Source organism: Pangasianodon hypophthalmus, chromosome 29 (genome assembly GCF_027358585.1).
Source record: "Pangasianodon hypophthalmus isolate fPanHyp1 chromosome 29, fPanHyp1.pri, whole genome shotgun sequence".
NCBI classification, from domain to species: Eukaryota; Metazoa; Chordata; class Actinopteri; order Siluriformes; family Pangasiidae; genus Pangasianodon; species Pangasianodon hypophthalmus.
The window spans coordinates 9,152,761-9,176,246 of NC_069738.1; the positions used below are offsets into that span (position 1 = coordinate 9,152,761).

Here is a 23,486-nt window from a genome sequence, read left to right on the forward strand (position 1 = left end):
GCACTGCAGTGGCTGAGCTGCATTAGTGGAATATTTAGCAGACTTCATTTAGTCGTCATTTCGTAGTTTTCGGCTCTCTGTGAACTTTGCCTTTTATGGACTTTCTGAGTGTCACTAAATGTAAATCAGCTGTGCCGTGAAAATGCTTGGTAATTTGTAGGTGACTGGAGTTTATCAACACACACACACACACACACACACACACGTGAATATGAAGAAAATCTGAGCTACCGAAACTTTTGAAAGTCTGATAGGAATTTTTAGTTTGCTTTGGCTGACAAAAACATTTACACTCAACTTAAAGACTGATATATTATTAGTACTTTTATTAGTTTTTGTGTTATTATTGTTACTGCTGTCAGTAAGAATACATGTTTACAACTCACTAAAGCATGATAGTCTTTTTCAACTAATAAGTCTGGTTGTTTTTTATAACATAACATAAAATTATGTATGAATCTGAAAAAACTGTGTGTTTACTGTACTGTATAGAGGAGCTATATACATTGGCTGTATGGAGAGTGTTGTGAAGGCTGTGTACTGAGCAGAAATGAGCTATTTCTGCATAGTGTGAGAGGTGGATTGAGAGCACAAAGACAGCTGGCACTTGGGTGAGTAGAAGAGGGCATATTTAAATGAAAAGTTTTGGTTCAACTATCATAATATAATCTTTCATGAGAAAAAATCTATTGCAACACCTCCACAATCTACTGCAATACCTCCACAGTGAAAAAAAATCTTTAGCAGCATGGATCATTCCAATATTTCAATATTTATCCTGAATGGATAGAGCATATGGCTGCCACAGAAAGTACAGATTGATTAGTACACATTTTAAAGTTTAAACAGGTAATATGCAATCAAGTGATCATACACTCAATCATGCCTGTTGGATGGGAACAAATTGGTAGTGATTTTAAAGCCTGAATGCTTCAGACCCACACTGTCAATGCCCACAAAAGTTTGTATGCTAATACACGAATGAAAACACCGGAAAAAGAGAGTGTATTGATCAAAAGAATGCAATCAAAAGTGATGAAATATTTTCCAAGCCAATAAACTGGAGGAAAACATCATCATGGCTCAGTAATATGAACATGGTTAATTTTGCAACAACTCTGTAAGAGTGATTTGTGTGTGTGTATGTGTGTGTGTGTGTGTGTGTGTGTATGTGCGTGTGTGTGGTACAACTAAAATGCACTTGAATTCACAGAAACCAATCGACACTTGTTTAACCTGACACTCAATGAACTTGAAGTAAAACCTGCTGACTGCAAGCTACTTATCTAATTAGCCATCTAATCTGTTCACACTATGCCATTGATTGCACTCTAAAATCCACAACTGGTACTACAGAACACACAAACACACACACACACACATATACACACACAGAAGTTGTTGTACAGCATGCAGCGTTTTGAGCTTCTGACAGGATACTGTAGAAGATAAAATGTAAAGTAAAGTAAAACTGTAGAAGATAAAAAGTAAAGTTTGTTAATAAACTGTATAATTTATATATTCTATTTCCATTGTAATGTACTTTAGTACATTAACTGTAATAATGCCATAATAATTCATGTTTTTTTTCTGTAATTACATGAAAGTAAGGAATAAAACACAAGGTGTGCTGTTAGGGAAATAAATTATTAGGGAAATAATCAATCACACTTCACATCAGGCAGCATTACACCACCATGAAGTTGACTATTGTCCAATTGCAACACTTCCAGAAGTGCTTTATGTCTCTTATACTACAGCAATTTGCAGATATAAAAAGTTATTCCATCCCCAGGCTCTATTTTTCTTTCTCTTGAAGTTAATAAGACAAAAAACAAACAAACAAAATCAGTTTGTTGTGTTACAAAGAAACCAGAAAGTGCAAAGTCCCATGACAGAAAACTTGCTTACTGTTACAAAGCACTGATACTGGAGACTCCTTCCATAAATGTTAAATAAATGCCTACTTACAGAAACCTTCACCATATCAACAGTTAGACATTTTTCACTACAAAATAAAAATGTTTGTTTATTATTAGCGTAGGATTATGTTGAGCATCTGCCATACAAATCCCTGTGAATGAGCCGTTACTATAGAAACAATATTAGAACATGCACGTTGATATGAACCTGTGATTTGAATTAGCCAGCGCTAACGTCAGAGATACTGTTGCAGAACATTAAGCAACATCTTCTGGCCAATCAGATTGAGAATTTAACAGTGCCGTGCTAAAAGGTTAATTATAGTATCAGCCATTTTAGTCTACATTCATAACCATATTACTGTCAATAATCTCTGCAATTTTATGAAGAAAGAAATTAAATGCTTTAGAGAAATATGAATACAAATAAGACCTTTGTCCTGTGATGTTGCACTCGAACATCATAAACAGAATCCACAACATCCAAGATAAAATGAAGGATGTGACCCATAAGCTGGAGAGCTCATGATCTCAGGTCATAAGGGTGCAATGCTAAAAACAGCAAAAATACTTCACTCTCTGAAGCCTGGGTCTGAAGTACCACTAGAGGAAGGAATAAAACAGTGAACTTCAGCTGAACTTTCAAATTCATAGACTATATATCCTCTCCCACATCTCTATGTCTACCTGTCTCACTGACCATCTCTTCAAACTGACAATACAATAGATTATTTGCTTTTCCTCTCATCATTGACTGCAGTTGTAATTTCACTTCATTTCAATACTTTATCAAGACATTTATTTCACATTTACTCTTTATGAACTCCAGATTCAGATTCATTAAAATTCATTCATTCCACTAAGAGTGCTGAATATAAGACTGATCCAGATTACAGCAAGCCGAGATTTATCTCAAATAAACAAGCCATCCTTCTGATTATATTTGAATAAGTTTAATCTAGTATACTGACCACGAATCAGAGGCAGCGCTGCCTTGAAGTGTCTGGGTGCAAACTAAAACTGTGATGTAGTTTTGGTGAAATATTAAAATCTAAGCGCAGTGCAGCAGAGTGAGGAAAAAAAAAACCCAACATAGCTCAACACTAATGGAAACAGATTTATCACTTTTCCGATGTTTTCACTAATTGCTCAAGCGCAATTCAGGTATAAACAGTCTGATTCAGCCAAAAGAGCATTTAAACTGCCAGCCCATATCACTGGCAATGTGAAATATTGATTGAATTACCTTTATCTATCATTCGTATTCCGCTTCCTGAACATGTCACGTCACTGCATTAAAGTAGTTTATACCACAGCGCTGTTGAATTCTCAAATCTGATTGGTCAGAAAGTGTCAGTTCCATTTCTGTAACAGCAGCTTGAGAGTAGTTCTGGCTGTGATATAAATTATAGGCTTATATTAATGCGCATGTTGCAGAGAAACCGAGAAACCGGAAAGTGCAAAGTCCTCTGTCTTGACTTATTCACCACTGGAGACGCCACTTTCCATAAATGTTAAATAAACATTTCCTTACAGAAATCTTTACCATACTAACAAGTAGACATTTCTCTTTGTATAATAACAAGATGTTTGTTTATATGTTTATTATTATGCTTACAGTAGGTTATGCGCTCGTTCTAATATCCTACTGTTTATATAGTAACAGCATATTTACGGGGAAGTGTATGTTGGATGTTCCACATAATCTAATGCTAATAATAAATGGATTTAAAAAAAAGGTGACTTTTTTAATAAAGAAAATGTGTAAACATATGGTGATGTTTTCTGTAAGGAGACATTTATTTAACATTTATGGAAGGAGTCTCCAGTGTCAGTGCTTTGTAACAGTCAGTAAGTTTTCAGGACCAAGGACTTATAACAAGTGACACATAACAAGTGACATTTTTCTTTATTAACATAAAAAAAAGAGTTTGGTGAGGGAATAACTGTTTATAGCTGCTATAACATAAGTGATAACAGGAACTAACTTGTCTTGTAAACATTAATTGTTGGCAAATTGGCAAAGAGGAATAAAATGCTTTGGGACGTCCATCACACCACACCATCACCATTAAGATTATTCTCTTTAACAGCGTGCACCATTTTGACTTTGAAGTTTTACTTATTTATTCCACCGAGTGGAGTAACAGGGAGCAGTAGTCCTACTTCCTACTGCAGCAGGGGGTCAGTTTCAAGATATACTCTGCAATTTTGCTCATGTTAGCTGAAGTTCACTGTTTTGAAACTCAAAACCCAAACAAATACAGCCCATACCTATTCGTTCCAACCAAAAATATGCCCCCTGCGGAATGCAGAACGCCTGAATGATGGTATAAAATGGGCAGATTTAATGTAAAAAGCCTAGATCCTGCTATGGTCTAAAACAGAGACATTAACAGTGTCATGCTCTTTATGACAGCAACTTTCCAGATGAGCTGAACTGAAGATTTTTGAAAAAATGCCAGAGCATTTGGACATAAGAATAATTGACACATTAAAGCAAGAGAAAAAGGAATGAAGGATCGCTCAAATAATACTGCATGTGTTTTCATTTTATGCAGGATTATGAAGGAGTTAAAGGAGTTAAGGTAGGGTTATGGATGCTGGCTAGGTGAGTTTATAGTATAGTTTTATATAATGAGTTTAATATTGATATAATTAAGCTAGTTTGAAGCATCTGTCACATTAGCTATGTGGTAAAGGTATTTTTGCATGAAGTTGTACTTTATTTTATGCAAATCTGATTTTATGTAATCTTATTATTGCTGTTGTTAACTCTAGTCTGATGTATTATTATTAGGCAATAGTAGTAAAATTTTAGCTCATGACTTTATGATCATTCTGTCATGAATTTACATTAGCCTACATCTACATCATTGCGAAAATCAGTCAAACATGAAGTGAGTTAAAGCTAATTTTATCAGGGTAGACACGCATCTCTCTGTAGACTTGCACCGGCTTCCATGCGAGGCTCATCATCCCTGCTAACTGTTATTAAAGTTGTTAGTAATAATAACATGACCTTCATCAGCTGTGCAAGCAAAGCTTCTGAGGCTTTAGAGGTTGAAACCAGTAGATATTTGAAATGGTTTACTCACTAGCCACCTAATTTATTAGGTACCCCTGCTCACTCATGCAATTATTATTTAATGTTCATGTCAGTGTATGGTTTCCACTCACAGTATCAGCCAATCATGTGGCAGAAGCGCAATCCATAAAATCATGTAGATACCAGTCAAGAGCTTCATTTAATGTTCACATCAAACATCAGAATGAGAAAATTGTGATCTCAGTGACTTTAAGCATGGCATAGTTGTTGGTGCCAGACAGGCTGGTTTGAGTATTTCAGAAACTTTCGATATCCTGGGATTTCATGCACAAAGGTCTAACAGAGGAAAATGGCCAGAGAGATCTGAGCTGACAGGAAGACTATGGTAACTCAAATAGCCACTCTTTACAACAGTGGTGAGCAGAAAAGCATCTCAGAATGCACAACGCATTAATCCTTAAGGCAGATTGGCTATAACAGCAGAAGACGACATCAGGCTCCACTCCTGTTAGCCAAGAACAGGAAGCTACAATGGACACAGGATAACTGAAGCTAGACAGTTAAAGATTGGAAAACGTTTGCCTGGTCTGATGAATCTTGACTTCTGCTCCAAAATACAGATGTAGGCTCAGAATCTGGCATCAACAGCATGAATCCATAGACCCTACCTGCCTTGTATGAACTGTTCAGGCTGCTGCTGGTGGTGTAATAGTGTGGGGAATGTTTTCATAGCACACATTGGGGCCCTTAATACCAGTGGCTACAAATTACTCAACTTAAAAGTGCTACTTCCAGTATGATCATACTCCATGTCACACAAATCATCTCTAATCAGTTCCATGAACATGAACATTCCATCCCCACATCTGAATCCAATAGGGTAGGATGGGAGATTTGCAGCATGAATGTGCAGCTCTCAGATCTGTAGCAATTATGTGATGCAATCGTGTCATATATGCGTTATATGGATTCTACAGGCATTTTAATTAACAATTGAGTAGCTACAGTTCCATGACCTAATTGACCATTGCCATTCTCGTTCCCTGGTTGCCTTTATACAGTTATTTTTCCAATATAATTCCAATTTTAGAATTTAGAATTTTTTTTTTTAGTTTTTGGCTGATAGTAGCTACACAGTTCACATATACTGTAGCTACACTGACTACACTATTCATTAATACGCATATTATTAGTATATTATTAATAAACAGTAGGGAAAATTTAATGTATAGGAAAAGAAAGCATCCTTGGCAGTTCAAAAGGGGTTAAGGGATACAGTATATATACAGAATGCCTGATTGTATTGTCCTGGCATTGGGCAATGGGTGGTGATAATGGGCAAGGGAACAGATAATGATTATGCCTGTGGCTATAGCTATGCCTGTGGTTATAGTTGTCAAAGAAGGAATAAAGGTGGAGAAGGAGAAGAACACAGAGGACTCTCCTTAACTAGAGCCATTTAGAAGGAAAATTTATCATCCCCATTATACCTACTGATCTGGCCCATTAAAGAAGGAAGCAATAATACAAGAATAAAAATAAAAGGATGAAGAAATGACATCTACTACTACTACACACTACTGATTTTGCTGATGAAAATGAAAAGGGGGATAATGTGGATGTTTTGTAGCCTTTTTTAACAATAAAGAGAAACACACAGTTCTCTAATGCTTTAAATTTTCAAGTCAAGTGAAGTGTATGAAGAGGATGAGGTGAAATGAGATGCTATTCACCATGATCTGCACCTGGCCGTTTTTGCAGGAGTCCGGCGAGTTTTCACTGTCGTCCTTACATCCACCCATCCTACAGCGCACAGCGTCTTGTACCTGAGAGTGAGAGAGAGCGAGAGAGAGGGAGATTATAATCTAACTCTATAATGTCACCGTCCACTTTATTAAAAATTTGTAGCAGCACACACTGAATAAAATCATGCAGATATAGGTCAAGAGCTTCATTTGAAGTTAAAGTTTAGAAAAACTTTGCCTGGTCTTTTTCCGTTCTTCAACTTTCCAGTTTCAGTGAGCCTGTGCCTACTGTAGCCTCACATTCCTGGTCTTGGCTAACATGAGTGAAACCTGATGTGGTCTTCTGCTGTTGTAGTTCATCCACCACATGGTTTTGTGCTTTTTTGAGATGCTTTTCTGCTCACCACAGATGTAAAGAGTGGTTGTTTGAGTTACCATAGCCGAGCTTGAACCCGACTGGCCGTTCTCCTCTGATCTTTCTCATCAACAAGATATTTTTGCCTGCTCACTAGATGATTTTTTTGTTTGTTTTGTTTTTTTCCCCCGTTCTGATGATTGATATGAAAATGAACTGATGCTCTTGAACTGTATCTGCATGATTTTATGCATTGCACTGTATAGTTTTTTTTTTCCTGCGATAGTTACATCCATGAGATCCACTAAACAGGAAATGACCATGACATTTTACAAAACTACTTTTCCATCTTACAATATGCTGCAGCACATGGACACACTACATAAAATCAACACTGATATAAAAAGTTTTGGCCTAGAGGGATTTAATTGATTAATATGTATGAATTCTTTAAAAAGGAGTGTCCAGTTATAATGGCTCTCCATTCCTTTCAGTATTAAATAGAAATTTTCATCAGCATAATGGGAGAAGGTATCTCTTTTTAGGTTGTCTTTAAAAAAAAAAAGAAATAGAGAACTCCAGGCAGAAATGTGACAATGTAATTAACGTTATTTCTTCTATTTAGCTAGATATGAATACTAAGCACAGAAGGATGAGGCTGAAATTCTGAAAAAAGCACCGCATTATACTGCCTTTCTCATTGATATGTGGATATAAGTGCTCCTTGCTGTATGCACACTTTCTTCTATGTGACTCAATCTGCTCATTACTCCTGATTGAAAGATTTTAATTATCCATTGTTTATTAAACTGCATATTCATTTTACTATCCATCCTGTTTATAGGCCCACTAGGACACGAAGATCGAACGCTCTGATATATCCGGAACATCTCAGAAGGAAATGTGCGGAAGGAAGCGTAAACAATACCTTCCAAGGCCCTGTTTATTGCTAACACAGAGCTAATAATGATAATAAGTATGCTGGAGATGGAGACAGACCTGACTCACAAAGCAGAATCTATCACTTTAATCTAGTTAAGGGAGCAATCGAGGCAGGGCAGCCTGATGAGATTCCTAATGAAACTTTGATATGAGTTTATACCCCTGAGTGACAAACCTCCTGCGTAGTCAATGCTTACACATCCTTTAAATAATAAGAGCACTAATGACACCATTAATGACAGCGAACTCGAAATAGTGCATTTCTCCCAATGCCTTATAACATTAAATATAGGTCAATATTCATTTGCATCACAGTTTCTTCCATAAAAATATAAAATATGCATTGCTATGACCTCGCTGGAGTGACTAAATGTCTCTCTTGGCATTAAAATAAAAATGAATAATGATGAGATCATGAAAAAAATAAAAACATGTTGGTAAAATAATGAATACGCCCCATTCTTTTGGGTCTTGCTTTCTAGTATTATGTTTCTCTTATTTATTCCTATACTACCCTTTCATGCTTCATGTTATTTTTTCTGCTTGGTATCCTTTGAATGGCCTCCAACAGATGGTCTAGATACATTTTATGTGCAAGTTATTACAGTGTGTATGCACATTCTTTCTCTGATGTTTATGATAATCTGCTTTTTCACAGTTAACTGGGTTATTATGCAGAAATATTATTCACTGATTCTACAGAAATCTGCAGCGTGAAAACATAGCATTGTTTAAAATGCCTATATTTACCACTCTACGTCTCACATATAAAATAATCTTACACTCAATATCTCACCCTCAGACATGCACATGGAACATTCATGATAACACCATGCCCCAAGAACCACCTCATATTTAAATATAAATATACGATATGAAGTGCTTTACTAAATATTGTATTTACATTTTTTTATAATATATATTTTTTCAGGTCGAGAAAATATATATTATAAACGATAAAAACTGTATATTATATATTATTTTTTCTATACATTTTTTCAAGTTAAAATGCACTACATGTTTTTAAATTAAATACAATATATAAAAATGTGCATATACGTACAAACATACAGTAAAATAAATCAGGAATCATGGAATTTAGACACATTTAGACACTTAGAAATTAAAAAAAAAAAAAAAAAAAAAAAAAAGGCTCCCAATTGGCACAACAGACAAGCATTTGTCCCATTGTCCTACTGAATTTGAATCCCAACAATACCAGAGACAAGGGAACAAAACTGCCTGAGCTCTTTGGGTGGGAGGGATGGCATACTCTCTCTTCCCTGTCAATCACAGAGACATTAGCCAATGTGAGCTCATTTATGCTGAAGAGGGCAGATAGCGCTTTCCTCAGAGTGTTTCGCTGCCCTGTGACGCAGCATGAGCGGCAGTTAAAAAGCTATGATCACGCTTTGCTGAATCTGAATCCTGATTTCTTTTGTCCAGCCTTCTCAGGATAATTTGCTCAAGTTCTTTCAGACTGGATAGAGATCTTTTTTTTCCCTATATCCACATCCTCTTCACTATAAAACGCCTCATTTTGTAATTTTATACTTGTGTCTGAAAGCATCATGGAGAATATCTAATGTGTTGGTAGAATCCCATAATGCAATGCAATACATTAGTCTCCAACTGATGCACCCTAGGAACCTTGCACATACAGACTACCCATGATGCACTTTGATGTAGGGGATAACGAGTAGTGTAATACTCATACATTTGGCCATCTCATTCTCAGATTCAAACTGAACAGAAATGATTTCTGATTCAGTCTGAGCTCAACATATCTAATGCTTAATGTACATATCTCTCCCTGTCTCTATCTATCTACACTCCATCTCCTCGCTATCTCTCACTCTCTGTGCGAATTGTCACTTCTTCTCTTGGGTTGTCTACACCACCTAACAGGGTGTAATTTACACATCAAACTGGGTGGGTTGTGTGTGATCCTCACACATTTGCTAGGTTGCTCTCTGTTCTCTTGTTATGCAAAAAAGCTATTAGGGATTACATCGAATGCTTGTCAAGGATTTTCATGTATTTAGCAAAAATAATTCCGGATTTATCTTACTCTAATACCCAGGTTTTTGCTATTGATTTCAAATATATATGGCTTAGTGATTTAGCACTTCTATTTTCCCCGGCAACCAAATTAGTATTTAGCGATATGCCTGGAATGTGAAACTCAGCCAACTTCAACACGTGCTAGGAAATTGGATCAAAGTCTTGATGCATTGTGGGTAAGGCCATGCTGCAGTTGCCATGTATGGAAATTTAGCGTGCACTTTTTGACTCAGTTATAATGTTCCGATCCGCATAATCCCACTATGGTGATTTGGAGCAACAATATGGTGCAGCTTCATGATTTTTTACTAATCTTCCAGTACATCCAGTTTTACTACTAGTTTTCTGAAAGCTAATCCAAAAATAAACCAAGAAATTAGGTTACAAATGCGTCTATGCATTACCCCTAGCCTATTTTTAACTGTATTTGCTTCGTTTGTGAGTAGGCTCTTAAAACTGTAGATCATTCTCAGGTCACTCTATGCTACTCAGATATGTAATCACTTGATGTGTAAATGCAGCTTGAGTTTTTATATAATGCATTTTAAAGATGGATGTTGAAATATACATGTGGATCCAAATGCTGTGTTTTCAGTGGAGATATAATGTCATTTTAGAGTGTCTTACAAACAGAAAGGCATGGTATGTGATAATGAGATGTCATATGGTTTTGTACTTAACAAGATTCTATGGTTACCTTAAAATAGTAACAATATATGTAACAGTAACAAAAATTGTGTTATGCATGTTAGATATAATCTGAACAAAAGTATTTACAGTCAATGTTTCTACAACAACAAGCTTATATAGTCAGTCAGACAGAAACAAGTAACTAATATTAAATCAGTGTGTTAGCCACGTTTTCATTTTGCTTGTGTTTCTAATGAAGACTGAACAGTGTCAGTGTTGGGAGAAAAAAAATGGATTTATTAAACATACATATACCACAAGCATGGATGGATTCGGAAGGTGTGCATTATATTATTAATAGCACGGCTCGTAAAGTAGTTCTGCCTGTAACATAAACAATAGGTTTATATTAATGTACTCCTTCTAATAAGTTATTATTTCTATAGTAACAGCTCATATACAAGGACTTGTATGGTGGATGCTGCATTTTTTGAGTGAGAGAGAGAGAGAGAGAGAGAGAGGGAGAGAAAGAAGGTGTTTATTGTTGCTATAGTGTTAAATGTGAGACATGTTCATTAATAAATTAAACTTTGTAATCTTGTAATCACTGTGATTTACGCATTTGCCAGAAATATGTCAAAAGAGAAGTCTTTTTTTTCCCCCAATAAAAACAGCAGATGAGACAATCAACTTAAGAATCTGGAATGATTGACAGTTGCGCAGAGGTTTTGAATGTTTCGATATTAAATGACGCCCAGGCAACACACACTTTCTTATTAATTGCTATGTTTAAAAAAAAAACTCAACCTCGTTACTAGAATAGGAAGGAAGAAAGTACTTTTCTAGTATCGACATCTTAACTAAAACAGACGAGTGTCATCTTTTTTTTTTTTTTTTTTTTTTGACTTCCCAAGAGCCTGGTGGTTAAAACCCTGCCTGCATGCACACTCCAGTTTCTAACTTAGACAAGTGATTTGTAAAAGGACTGAAAAATGTATGTGTGAGGATTTGTTTAAATCCTTCTGAAAGGATTTGTTAAAATGTGTGTGTAACATCTAGCCCAGGCAATTTCCCTCCAGAGTGCCAGAGGGCACCCTCCCCTGAATTCTGAATGACTTCTTTGGATTCCCAGCTCATTTCCTGGGTAACCGATATGAACGGCACATGGACTTGAACTTCTGTTCACATTTGCCTGTAATCGTGTAAGTTCTGAGCCGTGTATTTTGGATAGTGAGCTCGTGTATTACCTTGTTCTCGACTTCGCTCCTTGCCTAGCCATTTGATCTTTCTTTGTTGGATGCTGGTTATTGGTATTTTGACCTTCCCACTTGCTACTGTTTTTGGTTTTATTTGCATTCTGTGTAATTTTGGAATTAACCCGGATTCTCTTGACCTTGAGTTTTGTAAAATAAACCTGCAGGGTTAAAACATCACACCGTCCTGTCAATTAATATTTTCTTTCTTACATATATTCTACATCATTTTGCCCATCCTACACAAATCTGTTCATTTCCTTACAGTTTTATTATTTCATCTGTCATACTGGTCAGCATGCCCTGCTGGATTATTATTAAATTAGTTGAATTATTATTGGAATTTCAAACTCCAGAGGACTTTATCAGGATAAAATTTGTATAAATAGATTTCTAAGAGGCTAAGGACCTAGTGTTGCAGTAGATCCTGCACCATGCTGATACATCAAATGAGATTTAAAAGAGGAGTCACCAAAAATTGAAAGGTGAGCAACATGACCAATAATTGATTTTCATAACCGTCCAATTATCTTGAAAATGATTGATATTCTGTCATGTAAAGAACAATGAGGATATGAGTTCACTGTAAAAAAAAAAAATGCACATGAAACATTTCTGGTAGGACTAACAGGAATCTATAACCCTGAATTTACCGGAGTACTATTACCCAGGGTTCGATGTTCCAGCCTGTTAAATGTCAGTATGCATACAGAATATATTTAGCCTTATTTTCAGTTCTTCCTATAGAATTATGTAGTTCTTTAGATCAGCGGTTCTCAAACTTTTTACAGTCAGGGAGCCTTTTAAAGAAAAAAAAAAAAACATACATTCCATCAGAGCAGATTCATTTTACAAACAAGCATAAATACATATTATTTTACATGTATTAGAGCCAAAGAGCTTTTTATTATTATTACTTCTTTACTTTCCACCCAAAGAACCCATTTTTATTAAAATCGCTGGTGGGTTATGGTTTCTACCTCAGTAATAATGTGTTGTTTTATTATTGTTATTTCTGAACTGAACAACTGGCCTTGTTTTCTTTTATTCATTTTTATTATTATTTTTATTCCTTTTCCTTTATTTAAAGTTTTATTGCTATTATTATTACATGGTTTTATATTCTGAAATGTATCTGTACAGTGTCAATGGCGAGTAAAAATAAAATGCTATTATTATTATTATTATTATAAGCATAGAAAATATCCATCCATGATGGGTTTTCACACAGGAAGGTCAAGTACAGCCCTCATTTGTTGTGTGTTTTTTACATTTTCATCATTTTCTAATTCTGAGCTTGCTTTTATCGTAATAATTGATATTTGAACTGTACATATCACATTAAATGTAGCAATAGAACCAGGTTAAGCAGTACAGCATCTTCAAGATCATATTCCTTCAAAAATGACCTGAAAAATGACTGAAAACCCTCATACACATTGTGAGCACAATGCATCAGTGGTTTCGGAGTTATAGTAAAGAACTCGCTCACCTCTCGCCTCATGGCACAGTGAACAGTGATGATGACGAAGCCTTGGACCGAGTCGAAGACTGCGAAAAGCACCTGGAAGAGCGTGGAGCGCCGATCCGTGATGGCTAACACTGCTGACATCCACGTGAGCGCCAGCAGCGGCAGAACAACGCATGAGCTCCACAATGACGTCCTGTATATACACACACATACACACACACATATATACACACACAGCATGGCTAATTCAGTCTCTGGCTCAATTACACATTCCACTCATTACACATTTAAAAAGATTTTTAGCTTTTTATCCATAGGTTACAAACCTTTATTTGTTAATGGGTGATTATCATTATAAATACTCCATGAAAAACTATTTCGGTGTCATACTGTATATACCCACTGGATAAACAATAAGGCTTAATTCTCTATTCTTTCTATTCCATGTAACTGAAATGATTTTTAAACATGTATTAATGTTCTAGAGCTCATTTGGTAATGAAGAAATACATACTGTAAGTATGAAAGAAAAGCATGTACATTACAATCATGAGAGACTGATTTTCATTTATAAACATTTGTCATTGTTTAACCAATTACGGATTTTCTCATCACTATTAAATACATACATTAAAAATGGCTTGAAGTGTTACTACTAAACATTTCTGCTACAGCGCTGTTGAAATCCCGAACCTGCTTGGTCAAAAAGCGTTGATTCAGTTTCTATAACAGCAGCTCTGACATTAGTGCCGGCTGCAATTCAGATCACATGTTCATATTAATGCGCTCGTTGAAATACGTTATCGTTTCCATAGTTTCCAACCCATTCATGTTAGGGACGTAATCTAATACGAATACGTTCTCCAGAATGAACTGGTAATGTGTTCCAAACGGATACAAATACGAAAACATGCTTTCTGGCAGACAAGCTTTCCGGTTACTCTGTAACATGACAAACAGTGATTTTTTTTTTCCAGATTATTTCTAGAGAGTGAAAAAAGAGAAGCTGGTGAGGGTTATAGCTTATAGCTACTATAACATAACTGATAACAGGAACTAACTTGTTTCATGGACATTCCACAACATTAAACGTAAGTATAAATAATTAAAAGTAGAACATGGCATTCTTTACTACATAAATTGGCAAACCACCATGGAATAAGATGATTGAAGCACCTTGTAATGCTTTTATATAAAAATAAGAGTGGTAACTGTAACTTCACTTCATATCAGGCAACATTACACCACCCTGTCGTTGTTTATTTTCCTGTAAAAGCACTCTCTTTCATGTTTTCTGTCATACTATAGTGACCAAACCCTGACTTATGCTACTACCATAGAGATACTACAGTATGCTGCCCCTTAAAAAAGTGAAATCACCACATCTTTCTGAAATGCAGCTAACATCACAGGGAAGCTTGCGTGTCATTCATAATAAGAACAACACATTATTCATCTTCCGTAAGTGCTTTATCTTGGTCAGTGTTGCTGTGGATCTGACAACTATCACACAAACACTGTATGCAAGAGAGGTACTAGTACTACAACTGCTACTGCTACTATTACTGCTATCACTATTACTACTACTACTACTACTACTACTACTGCTATCACTATTACCACTACTACTACTACTACTACTGCTACTATTACTGCTATCACTATTACTACTACTACTACTACTACTACTACTGCTATCACTATTACCACTACTACTACTACTACTACTGCTACTACTGCTACAACTACTACTGCTATCACTATTACCACTACTACTACTACTACTACTACTATTACTGCTATCACTATTACCACCACTACTACTACTACTACTACTACTACTACTACTACTATTACTGCTATCACTATTACCACCACTACTACTACCACTACTACTACTACTATTACTGCTATCACTATTACCACTACTACTACTACTACTGCTACTATTACTGCTATCACTATTACCACTACTACTACTACTACTACTACTACTGCTACTACAGCTACAACTACTACTGCTATCACTATTACCACTACTACTACTACTACTACTGCTACAACTACTACTGCTATCACTATTACCACTACTACTACTACTACTACTGCTACTACTGCTACAACTACTACTGCTATCACTATTACCACTACTACTACTACTACTACTATTACTGCTATCACTATTACCACTACTAGTACTACAACTGCTACTACTATCACTAATACCACTACTACTACTACTACTACTACTACTACTACTGCTACTCACATTAATATTACCATTACTACTATTACTATTACTACTACTGCTGCTACTACTGCTACCACTACTACTACTACCTCTGCTACAACTACTACTTGTACTACTACTACTACTACTCATATTAATATTACCATTACTATTATTACTATTACTACTACTGCTGCTACTACTGCTACTACTACTACTACTTGTACTACTACTACTTCTGCTACTTGGACTATTATTCCTACTGCTACTACTGGTATTACTACTACTACTACTCGTATTAATATAACTACTACTACTATTACTACTACTGCTGCTACTAGTGCTACTCGTACTACTACTCCTACTACTACTACTACTGATATTACTATTACTGCTTCTACTACTACTCCTACTACTACTAATAATAATAACAGTAATAAATATTTGGCTATAGGACTCAGACTATTGGACCCTACTCTTCAGGGATCCTACTGGACTCGACTTTTGCCTGTCCATTGGTGTGTGTTAGTTTAAATATGCAAAGGCAGGTGGTTCCTGTCTCACTTTGTTGCAGTCTGAGAACATGCTAGCTGTCAGTAAAAGCCCTGCCCAACTCGACTCAGATGTAGTTGCGGCTGGTGCTGGCTTCATGCTGCTTAACCATGGTGTCTGACACCAATTTAGTGTGTTCTCGCTGCACTGAGTCCAAATCCTGAGTGTAAATGGGCTTCGCTGACAGGGGACAGACAACCCGCTTTTAGTTCATTACCAATGATGGTGAGAAAGACAGAAAGGCAGAGAGAGACAGAAAAAAGGCAGACAGAAGTATGAAAATGCAAGCTGAAGTCATCAGATTGTAGTAGCACACGAAAGCCACATCACATACATGAACTGAATTTGCATTCAAAAGAAGAACAGACCTTGAAATAATGGAGAGAGAGAGAGAGAGAGAGAGAAAGAAAGAGAGAGAAAGAAAGACAGATGGATGAATGGATATCAGTAATTCCATTATTATTTCAATAACATGACTAAATTGGCAAAAAGCCACAGATTAGTCCAATTTTCTTATAAAGAACAAGAGGTGACCTTGGACCCACTCTCTGGTTCTCTACCTCTTCAAAGAACAAACATCTCAAGCCATGTGTCTGTCTGTGTGTGTGTGTGTGTGTGTGTGTGTGTCTGTCTGTGTATCTGTGTGTATTTGTGTAGGGCAAGAGAGCAGCTCTTTGAAGAGTATCTTACTGTCACTGGTAGAAGCAAGAGAGAGGGTGAGTGAGTGACAAAAAGAGGGATAGAGATGAAAAAGAGAAGAAGAGATAAAGGAAAAAATAAAACAGCAAGAGCAAAGGGAGGGAGAAAAGAAAGAGTGAAATATTTAAAAGTTTTATTTTAAAAGCGAGAAATGAATTTTTATTATATTCTGTTACATAAAAAGGATAAACTTATAGTTTATTAGTTTAATCCTGATTACACTAGTAATAGTATGTTAATGAAATTTTTTTTTTTAATATTCCAAATATTCTGTACTTAAACGAGGCACAAATTACATTATTTATCATGTTTATATACAGGATGAGGAAGTTTTAATCCAGTTATAATCACAGATAGGTTTTCTATCTTTCAGTGCAGAAAGGTGCAGTAGCTGCATCTGTATTGAAGGAAACGTCTTTACACTCTCAGACTGCTAGCTTATGTGCAGTGGACAACTAGCTATATTTTACATCTGTTTTTTTATATATTAAAGTCTATTTTAAGTTGTATTTTCAGGTCAATTTACTTTACTATAAGGTGTAGTCAATGATGTGTATATGGCTAGTTCATGTACTAATACTACAGCATATTCAAAGTATACTTTTTGTCTCAATTTATATAAAGCCGTAAAATTATATGGCATACTATGATATACTGTATGTTTGAGATCATGTGATCTTTTCTATATTTAAGTTCTATATTTCTATACTTAAGTTCCGTTTTATCATTCTGTAATTTTAATATATCAAGCCATAAAGGTTTGACCTTCAATAGGGTCAAAGCAGATACAACATTTCAATGTCGCATTTTTTTTAGTCACACATACAGTACTGTGCAAAAGTCTTAGACACCCTATTTTTTTTAGTACAAACATTGTTATAGATTTTTATTTTATGAATTCTGCATTACTGAGTCAATACAAAAACATTTTAGATTTCCAAACATTAATTTTCAAGCACAAAATTAAATGTTACGGAAAAATGTTTGTATATCAGTAAAGAAAGCAGCAGATTATGTCACTTTTCAGACAAAAAAAAAAAACATAATGAAGGCTGCTGGGTTTCACTGCAAAAATAAGAAGCAAGTGCAACAGTCAAAGTCTCCAGAAGAACTGCGGCTGTTTCTGCAAGATGTTCAGTAAAACTTACAGCTCATTTCCTTATAAAACTGCACACTGTACCTGAGACTACTAAATTTTTTTTAAAGCAAAGAGTCATCACACCAAATATTGGCTTTGTTTCATTAACACTGTTCACTGCTCTATATTTTCATTAAATGTTTTTAATAAAGGCATCTTTTCTCTACAGCATTTCTTTGCATGTGCCTAGGACTTTTACACAGTACTGTATATTCAGTGGATTGTAAATAACATATTTGCAATATTACCATATTTTGCCTTATAAATCCAAATTCAAAATATACTTATAACAAAGTCCAGATGAATTCTTGATTCGTATTGGTCAGATGGTGATGGTTAATGTTCTCTAACAGCAAGGCTTGGAGAGTAGTTCCAGCTGCAAGGTTTATGTCAATGCACTCGCTCGAAAATATTATTGTTTCTATAGTAACGACTTAAACAGGGACTTGTATGGTGGAGGCTCCACATAAATTAAAAAAAAAAAAAATGTAATTGTTGATATGGTGATGGTTTCTGTAAGGAACTGTTTATGTAATATTTTTAGAAGGAGTCTCTGGTGTTAGTGCTTTGTGACAATCAGAGGTAAAGCTGTATCTTCAAGTTTTCCAACACAGGAAAGTCTACAGGCTGTTTTATGACTATTTATAGCTGCTAGAACTGAAGTGATAATAGAACTATAAACCTGAAAGCGTTGTTCTTTAATAAACCAAAAATGTAATCATTGCCAAACTGCTGTAGTATAAGAGGAATAAAAGACTCCAGGATGTGCTGCTATAGGAAAATAATCAACCCTGCTGAGGTAAGAGTAATTCCAGTCTGCGTCAGGCTACATCACACCGCACTACCTTTGATTATTTTCCTATATCAGTACACCCTGTCATGGTTTATTCATTACTTGATGCGCTTATAGTACACTTTAAAAATCATTCTGAGCTGTGGTATAAAAACTGGGACTGAGAGAAACAAGGAAAAATCAAGTGAGTAAATGAAAGAGATGAAGATGAAGATAGGGAGAAAAAAGAGTGCGAGAGAAAGAAAGAGAGAGAGGCAGAGTGAAATGGGACTAACATGGCGCTGCTGGCGGTGGAGCTGGACAGAGCGGTGCTGGAGATCACCCCACACTTGGAGCACTGGAGGAGCAGTCTGCTACGCGCCTCCAGCGACGGACTTCAGGACCCAGTACACACATACACACACACACACACACGACACACATACACGGATACACGATCCACATACACAGCACACAGGGAGGTAGCAGACGAGGAAACATACACATGTAGGATGGAAAAGAAGGTTCATCCAAGCCAAGCATACCAGATCATAGGTTTGTACAAAGTTTGTCAGCACACACAAACACACACACACACACACACACACACACACACACACACATTAAAGGAACAGACGGACGATAAGGTACATTTGCAATAATTGGCAAATGATTAAAACATACAAGACATGGACAAAGAGGGAAGAAGAGGGAATGAGACATTGGAAGATAAAACCAAAAAAAAGAAAGAAAAAAAAGAAAAGAACAATGGAATTAATGATTAACGTGTAGTATTCGCAATGAGCAACAGCAACAACACAGGCATTATATGATATTTCAGCTAATTATTGTGCATGGAAATAAACAGCCACTGCTGTACGTGTGTATATACAGTACATACAGTAATTAATAGAGAAGAAGTGTTGGAGTTGTGGAAGAAAGAAAGAGTGCATACAAAGAAAAATAGCAGATTTTTGACTACACCTCATTAATAACACATGAAGCATGAGGGAGCTGGAAGAACCAACTTTGTTTTTTTTTTGGGCAAAAGTTTTTGTTTAAGTTGTAATAAAACAGACGTCCACACGCTTGATCTCCATGACTAATGACCTGAGAGCTCTGAAATATTCCCTTTATCTACATGCGAGTGTGTGTGTTAGTAAGGAAAGCATACGAGGCCATCCTGATCCAGCTCTCTCAGGTCATTAGTCATGGATTTGAGTGTTTAATGAACCCGTCAGACTCTCCCCGAGTTTCACAAATGTCCGGACTTTGCAGTCTTCCGACGACCTAAATGAGAAGAGGGACTGATGTGATCTAAGGGAAGCATGCTGTGTTATTCATTATTTATAAATGTGTTGGTGGAGTCAAATTCAAATTCTGGCCTTTAACACTGCGGAAATGTTAACGCTAACTAGAAGTCCTGCGTCAGCCATATGCAAAGTCGAAAAACTCCAAGGGGGAAACGGCCTTGCTTCACGAAAGTTAGAAAGCTCCGCTCTTTTTCTCTCAATGGTTTATATTTTTTCAGAAGAGCTCGGCTGCCAAAGTGGGTGGGTCCAGAATCAGCTTATGTGTGTGTGTATGTGTGTGTGTGTGTGTGTGTGTGTGTGTGTGTGCATGCGAGACGGATGGTTGCAGCACAACGTGCACAGGATGTAAAGGGCAAAGTTGTGATGCTTCATTAATTTAGAGAGTGGTTTCAGAACATCAGAAATGCTCATGGGCCACACTGGGTGAGCGGTCAAAGTCATTGAAATAGCTTCACGTCATAAACACACACACACACACACACACACACACAGAGTATACATATACACACACACACCGATCAGCCATAACATTACGACCACTGACAGGTGACGTGAATAATATTGATTATCTCATTACAATGGTACCTGTCAAGGGGTGGGATATAATTAAGCAGCAAGTTAACAGTCAGTTCTCGACGTTGATATGTTGGTAGCACAAAAAAATGGGCAAGCGTAAGGATCTTTGACAAACTTTGACAAGGGCCAAATTGTAATGGCTAGATGACTGGGTCCGAGCATCTCCAAAACGGCAGGTCTTGTGGGGTGTTCCCAGTATACAGTGGTTAGTACCTACCAAAGTGGTCCAACCGTTGAACCAGCGATAGGGTCATGGGTCCCCAAGGCTCACTGATGTGTGTAGGTAGCAAAGGATAGCCTCCCTGTTCCAATCCCACAGAAGAGCTACTGCAGCACAAATTGCCAAAAAAAGCTGATGCTGGCTATGATAGAAAGGTGTCAGAACACACAGTGCATTGCAGCTTGCTGCGTATGGGGCTGCGTAGCCACAGACCGGTCAGAGTGCCCATGCTGACCCCTGTCCACCGCCGAAAGCGCCTACAATGGGCATGTGAGCATCAGAACTGGACCACGGAGCAATGGAAGAAGGTGGTCTGGTCTGATGAATCATATTTTCATTTGGACAGGTATGCTTACCTGGGGAAGAGATGGCACCAGGATGCACTATGGGAAGAAGGTAAGCCGGCGAAGGCAGTGTGACGCTCGGGGCAGTGTTCTGCTGGGAAACCTTCAGGGGTGAATGCTACTTTGATGTACTATCTACCTAAACATTGTTGCAGACCAAGTACACCACTTCATGGCAACGATATTCTAATGACAGCGGCCTCTTTCAGCAGGATAATGCCTCCTGCCACACTGCAAAACTTGTTCAGGAATGGTTTGAGGAACATGATAATTCCCCAGATCTCAATCTGATCAAGCATCTGTGGGATGTGCTGGGCAAACAAATCCGATCCATGAGGCTCCACCTCATAACTAACAGGACTTAAAGGATCTGCTGCTAACATCTTGGTGCCAGATACCACAGCACACCTTCAGAGGTCTTATGGAGTCCATGCCTCAACGGGTCAGAGCTGTTATGGCAACACAAGAGGAACCTACACAATATTAGGCAGGTGGTTTTAATGTTATGGCTGATCGGTATATATATACACATATATGTATATATACATTTATATATAGGTGTGTGTTTTGAGGCAAAAAGTGACACTGACTTGTGACTTGTGTACATGTCTATATAAATACAGTCAATTCCAAAATTATTGGCACCCCTCAAGAAATGAGCAAAAAATAAACCAATAAAATGAATAAATCATGCAGCAAGTGATATTACAAGCTTGAACATATTGAACATATGGCAAATAATGTATAGTTTTATTTTTATCTATTTTCAAACAAGTGTTTTAACTATAGCTTTGTATGCATAACACTGGTTTCAAAAATTTAATTAAAATTTAATTAAATTAATTAAATTAAAATTCATTAATATTTGGAACAGTTTGCCCTGGAGAGATTAAAACCATTGAACCTCTTCCTGTAATGACTAAAAAGGCTGGAGGCACTCGTGGAGGATCTTGGACACCTCTATGCAGAAAAAAGGTCTTATAACCAAGGTCTGTTAAATGCTTTGTGCAATCAGTGTGTTCGTCTTCAATCCATACTACATGTTTTCAAAAGATTTTAGATCCAGAGATGGAGAAAACACGAATTTGAAGCTCTAACAATAATTTTTGTGTTGCACTGAGTGTGTATTTGGAGTCATTATCTTGTTGGAAGATTCAGCTATATTCAAATATTAACCTCCTGGCAGAGGCAGTATGCTGATAGGTCAAATGTTTTTAGACATGTCTTGTTTTATCATGACTTGTCCATGCAAATGGCCATCTGTCTAACCATCTGAAAGCTCTTGGATTTTCTCCATGGTGGATGACAAATAATTTCCCACGTCTACAACCATGTTTACAAATATTTTAGGGGTGGCAATAATTTTGATGATAAAACTTTCATTTAAGGGAATAATTTTTGATAATCAGTTATTTATAAGCAAGTAACTAATTAAAGTGGTTACTGATTAATGAATATTCAATTAATAAACAAAGATTGTAGAAAGTTAAAATACATTTTTATTATGTGTTTTATTATGTGTTATGTGTTTTATTATGTGTTAATTAAAGTGTAATTTAATTCACCCTCAATAACACAATTTTCTCTTTTAATAAAGATTTTTATTTTTTTTTTAATTTTATTTAGAAATGACGTCTTAGACCAGCAGACCTCAACTCCAGCCCTACGGATCCACTGACCTACACAAGCTTCATCTTCATCTTTCAAGCTTCATCTTCTCCAAACTCTGCTCACCATCTTGAAAAGGAATTGAGAATCCCTTCATAAGCTGGATCATATCAGATGTGTTGAGAGAAGAGAAAACCTGAATCTATATACACTGGGATCTAAAAGTCTGAGACCACTAGTGAAAATGCTTCTATTTTGCAGTATTTAATACATTTGTTATTATCATCAGCAATAACTTGAGTGAAAAGAAGAATGTCTTCACATGAATTATTTACATGAATTTCAGATTTTTTAGGATTTATGATGTCCTCCTTTTGCTCTCCTTTTTTTCAGAGTGATGTCTGAACACAGGCTTCAAGGAAGAGTCGAAGAAATCTGACCTTCATACAAAGGAGTTAACGTGATCAGTGTCGCGAATTTTGAATTTTAAACACAGACCTAGAAATAATGCAGAATCTTGCACACTGAATATTCAAGATATTGAACATTTCTTTTCTTTGTTTTAAAATTTTCAGAATTGCCAATCATTCTGTTTATTTCAGT

The 23,486-nt window shown here is 36.4% G+C and overlaps 1 protein-coding gene across 10 annotated transcripts in view; it reads right to left on the bottom strand.

Moving 5' to 3' along the window:
• adgrb2 (adhesion G protein-coupled receptor B2) overlaps nt 1-23,486 on the bottom strand; it is a 394,590-nt gene that overhangs the window by 45,219 nt on the left and 325,885 nt on the right. For 8 of the 10 annotated variants that reach the window (XM_053231516.1, XM_053231523.1, XM_053231522.1 and 5 more), the window contains 3 exons: nt 19,119-19,217; nt 13,453-13,624; nt 6,705-6,797 (listed from right to left, as the gene is read on the bottom strand). In XM_053231516.1, the coding sequence (XP_053087491.1) occupies nt 6,705-6,797; nt 13,453-13,624; nt 19,119-19,217 (364 nt within the window). The remainder of the gene's footprint in view (nt 1-6,704; nt 6,798-13,452; nt 13,625-19,118; nt 19,218-23,486) is intronic. The other 2 variants (XM_053231517.1, XM_053231520.1) reach the window with 2 other exon arrangements.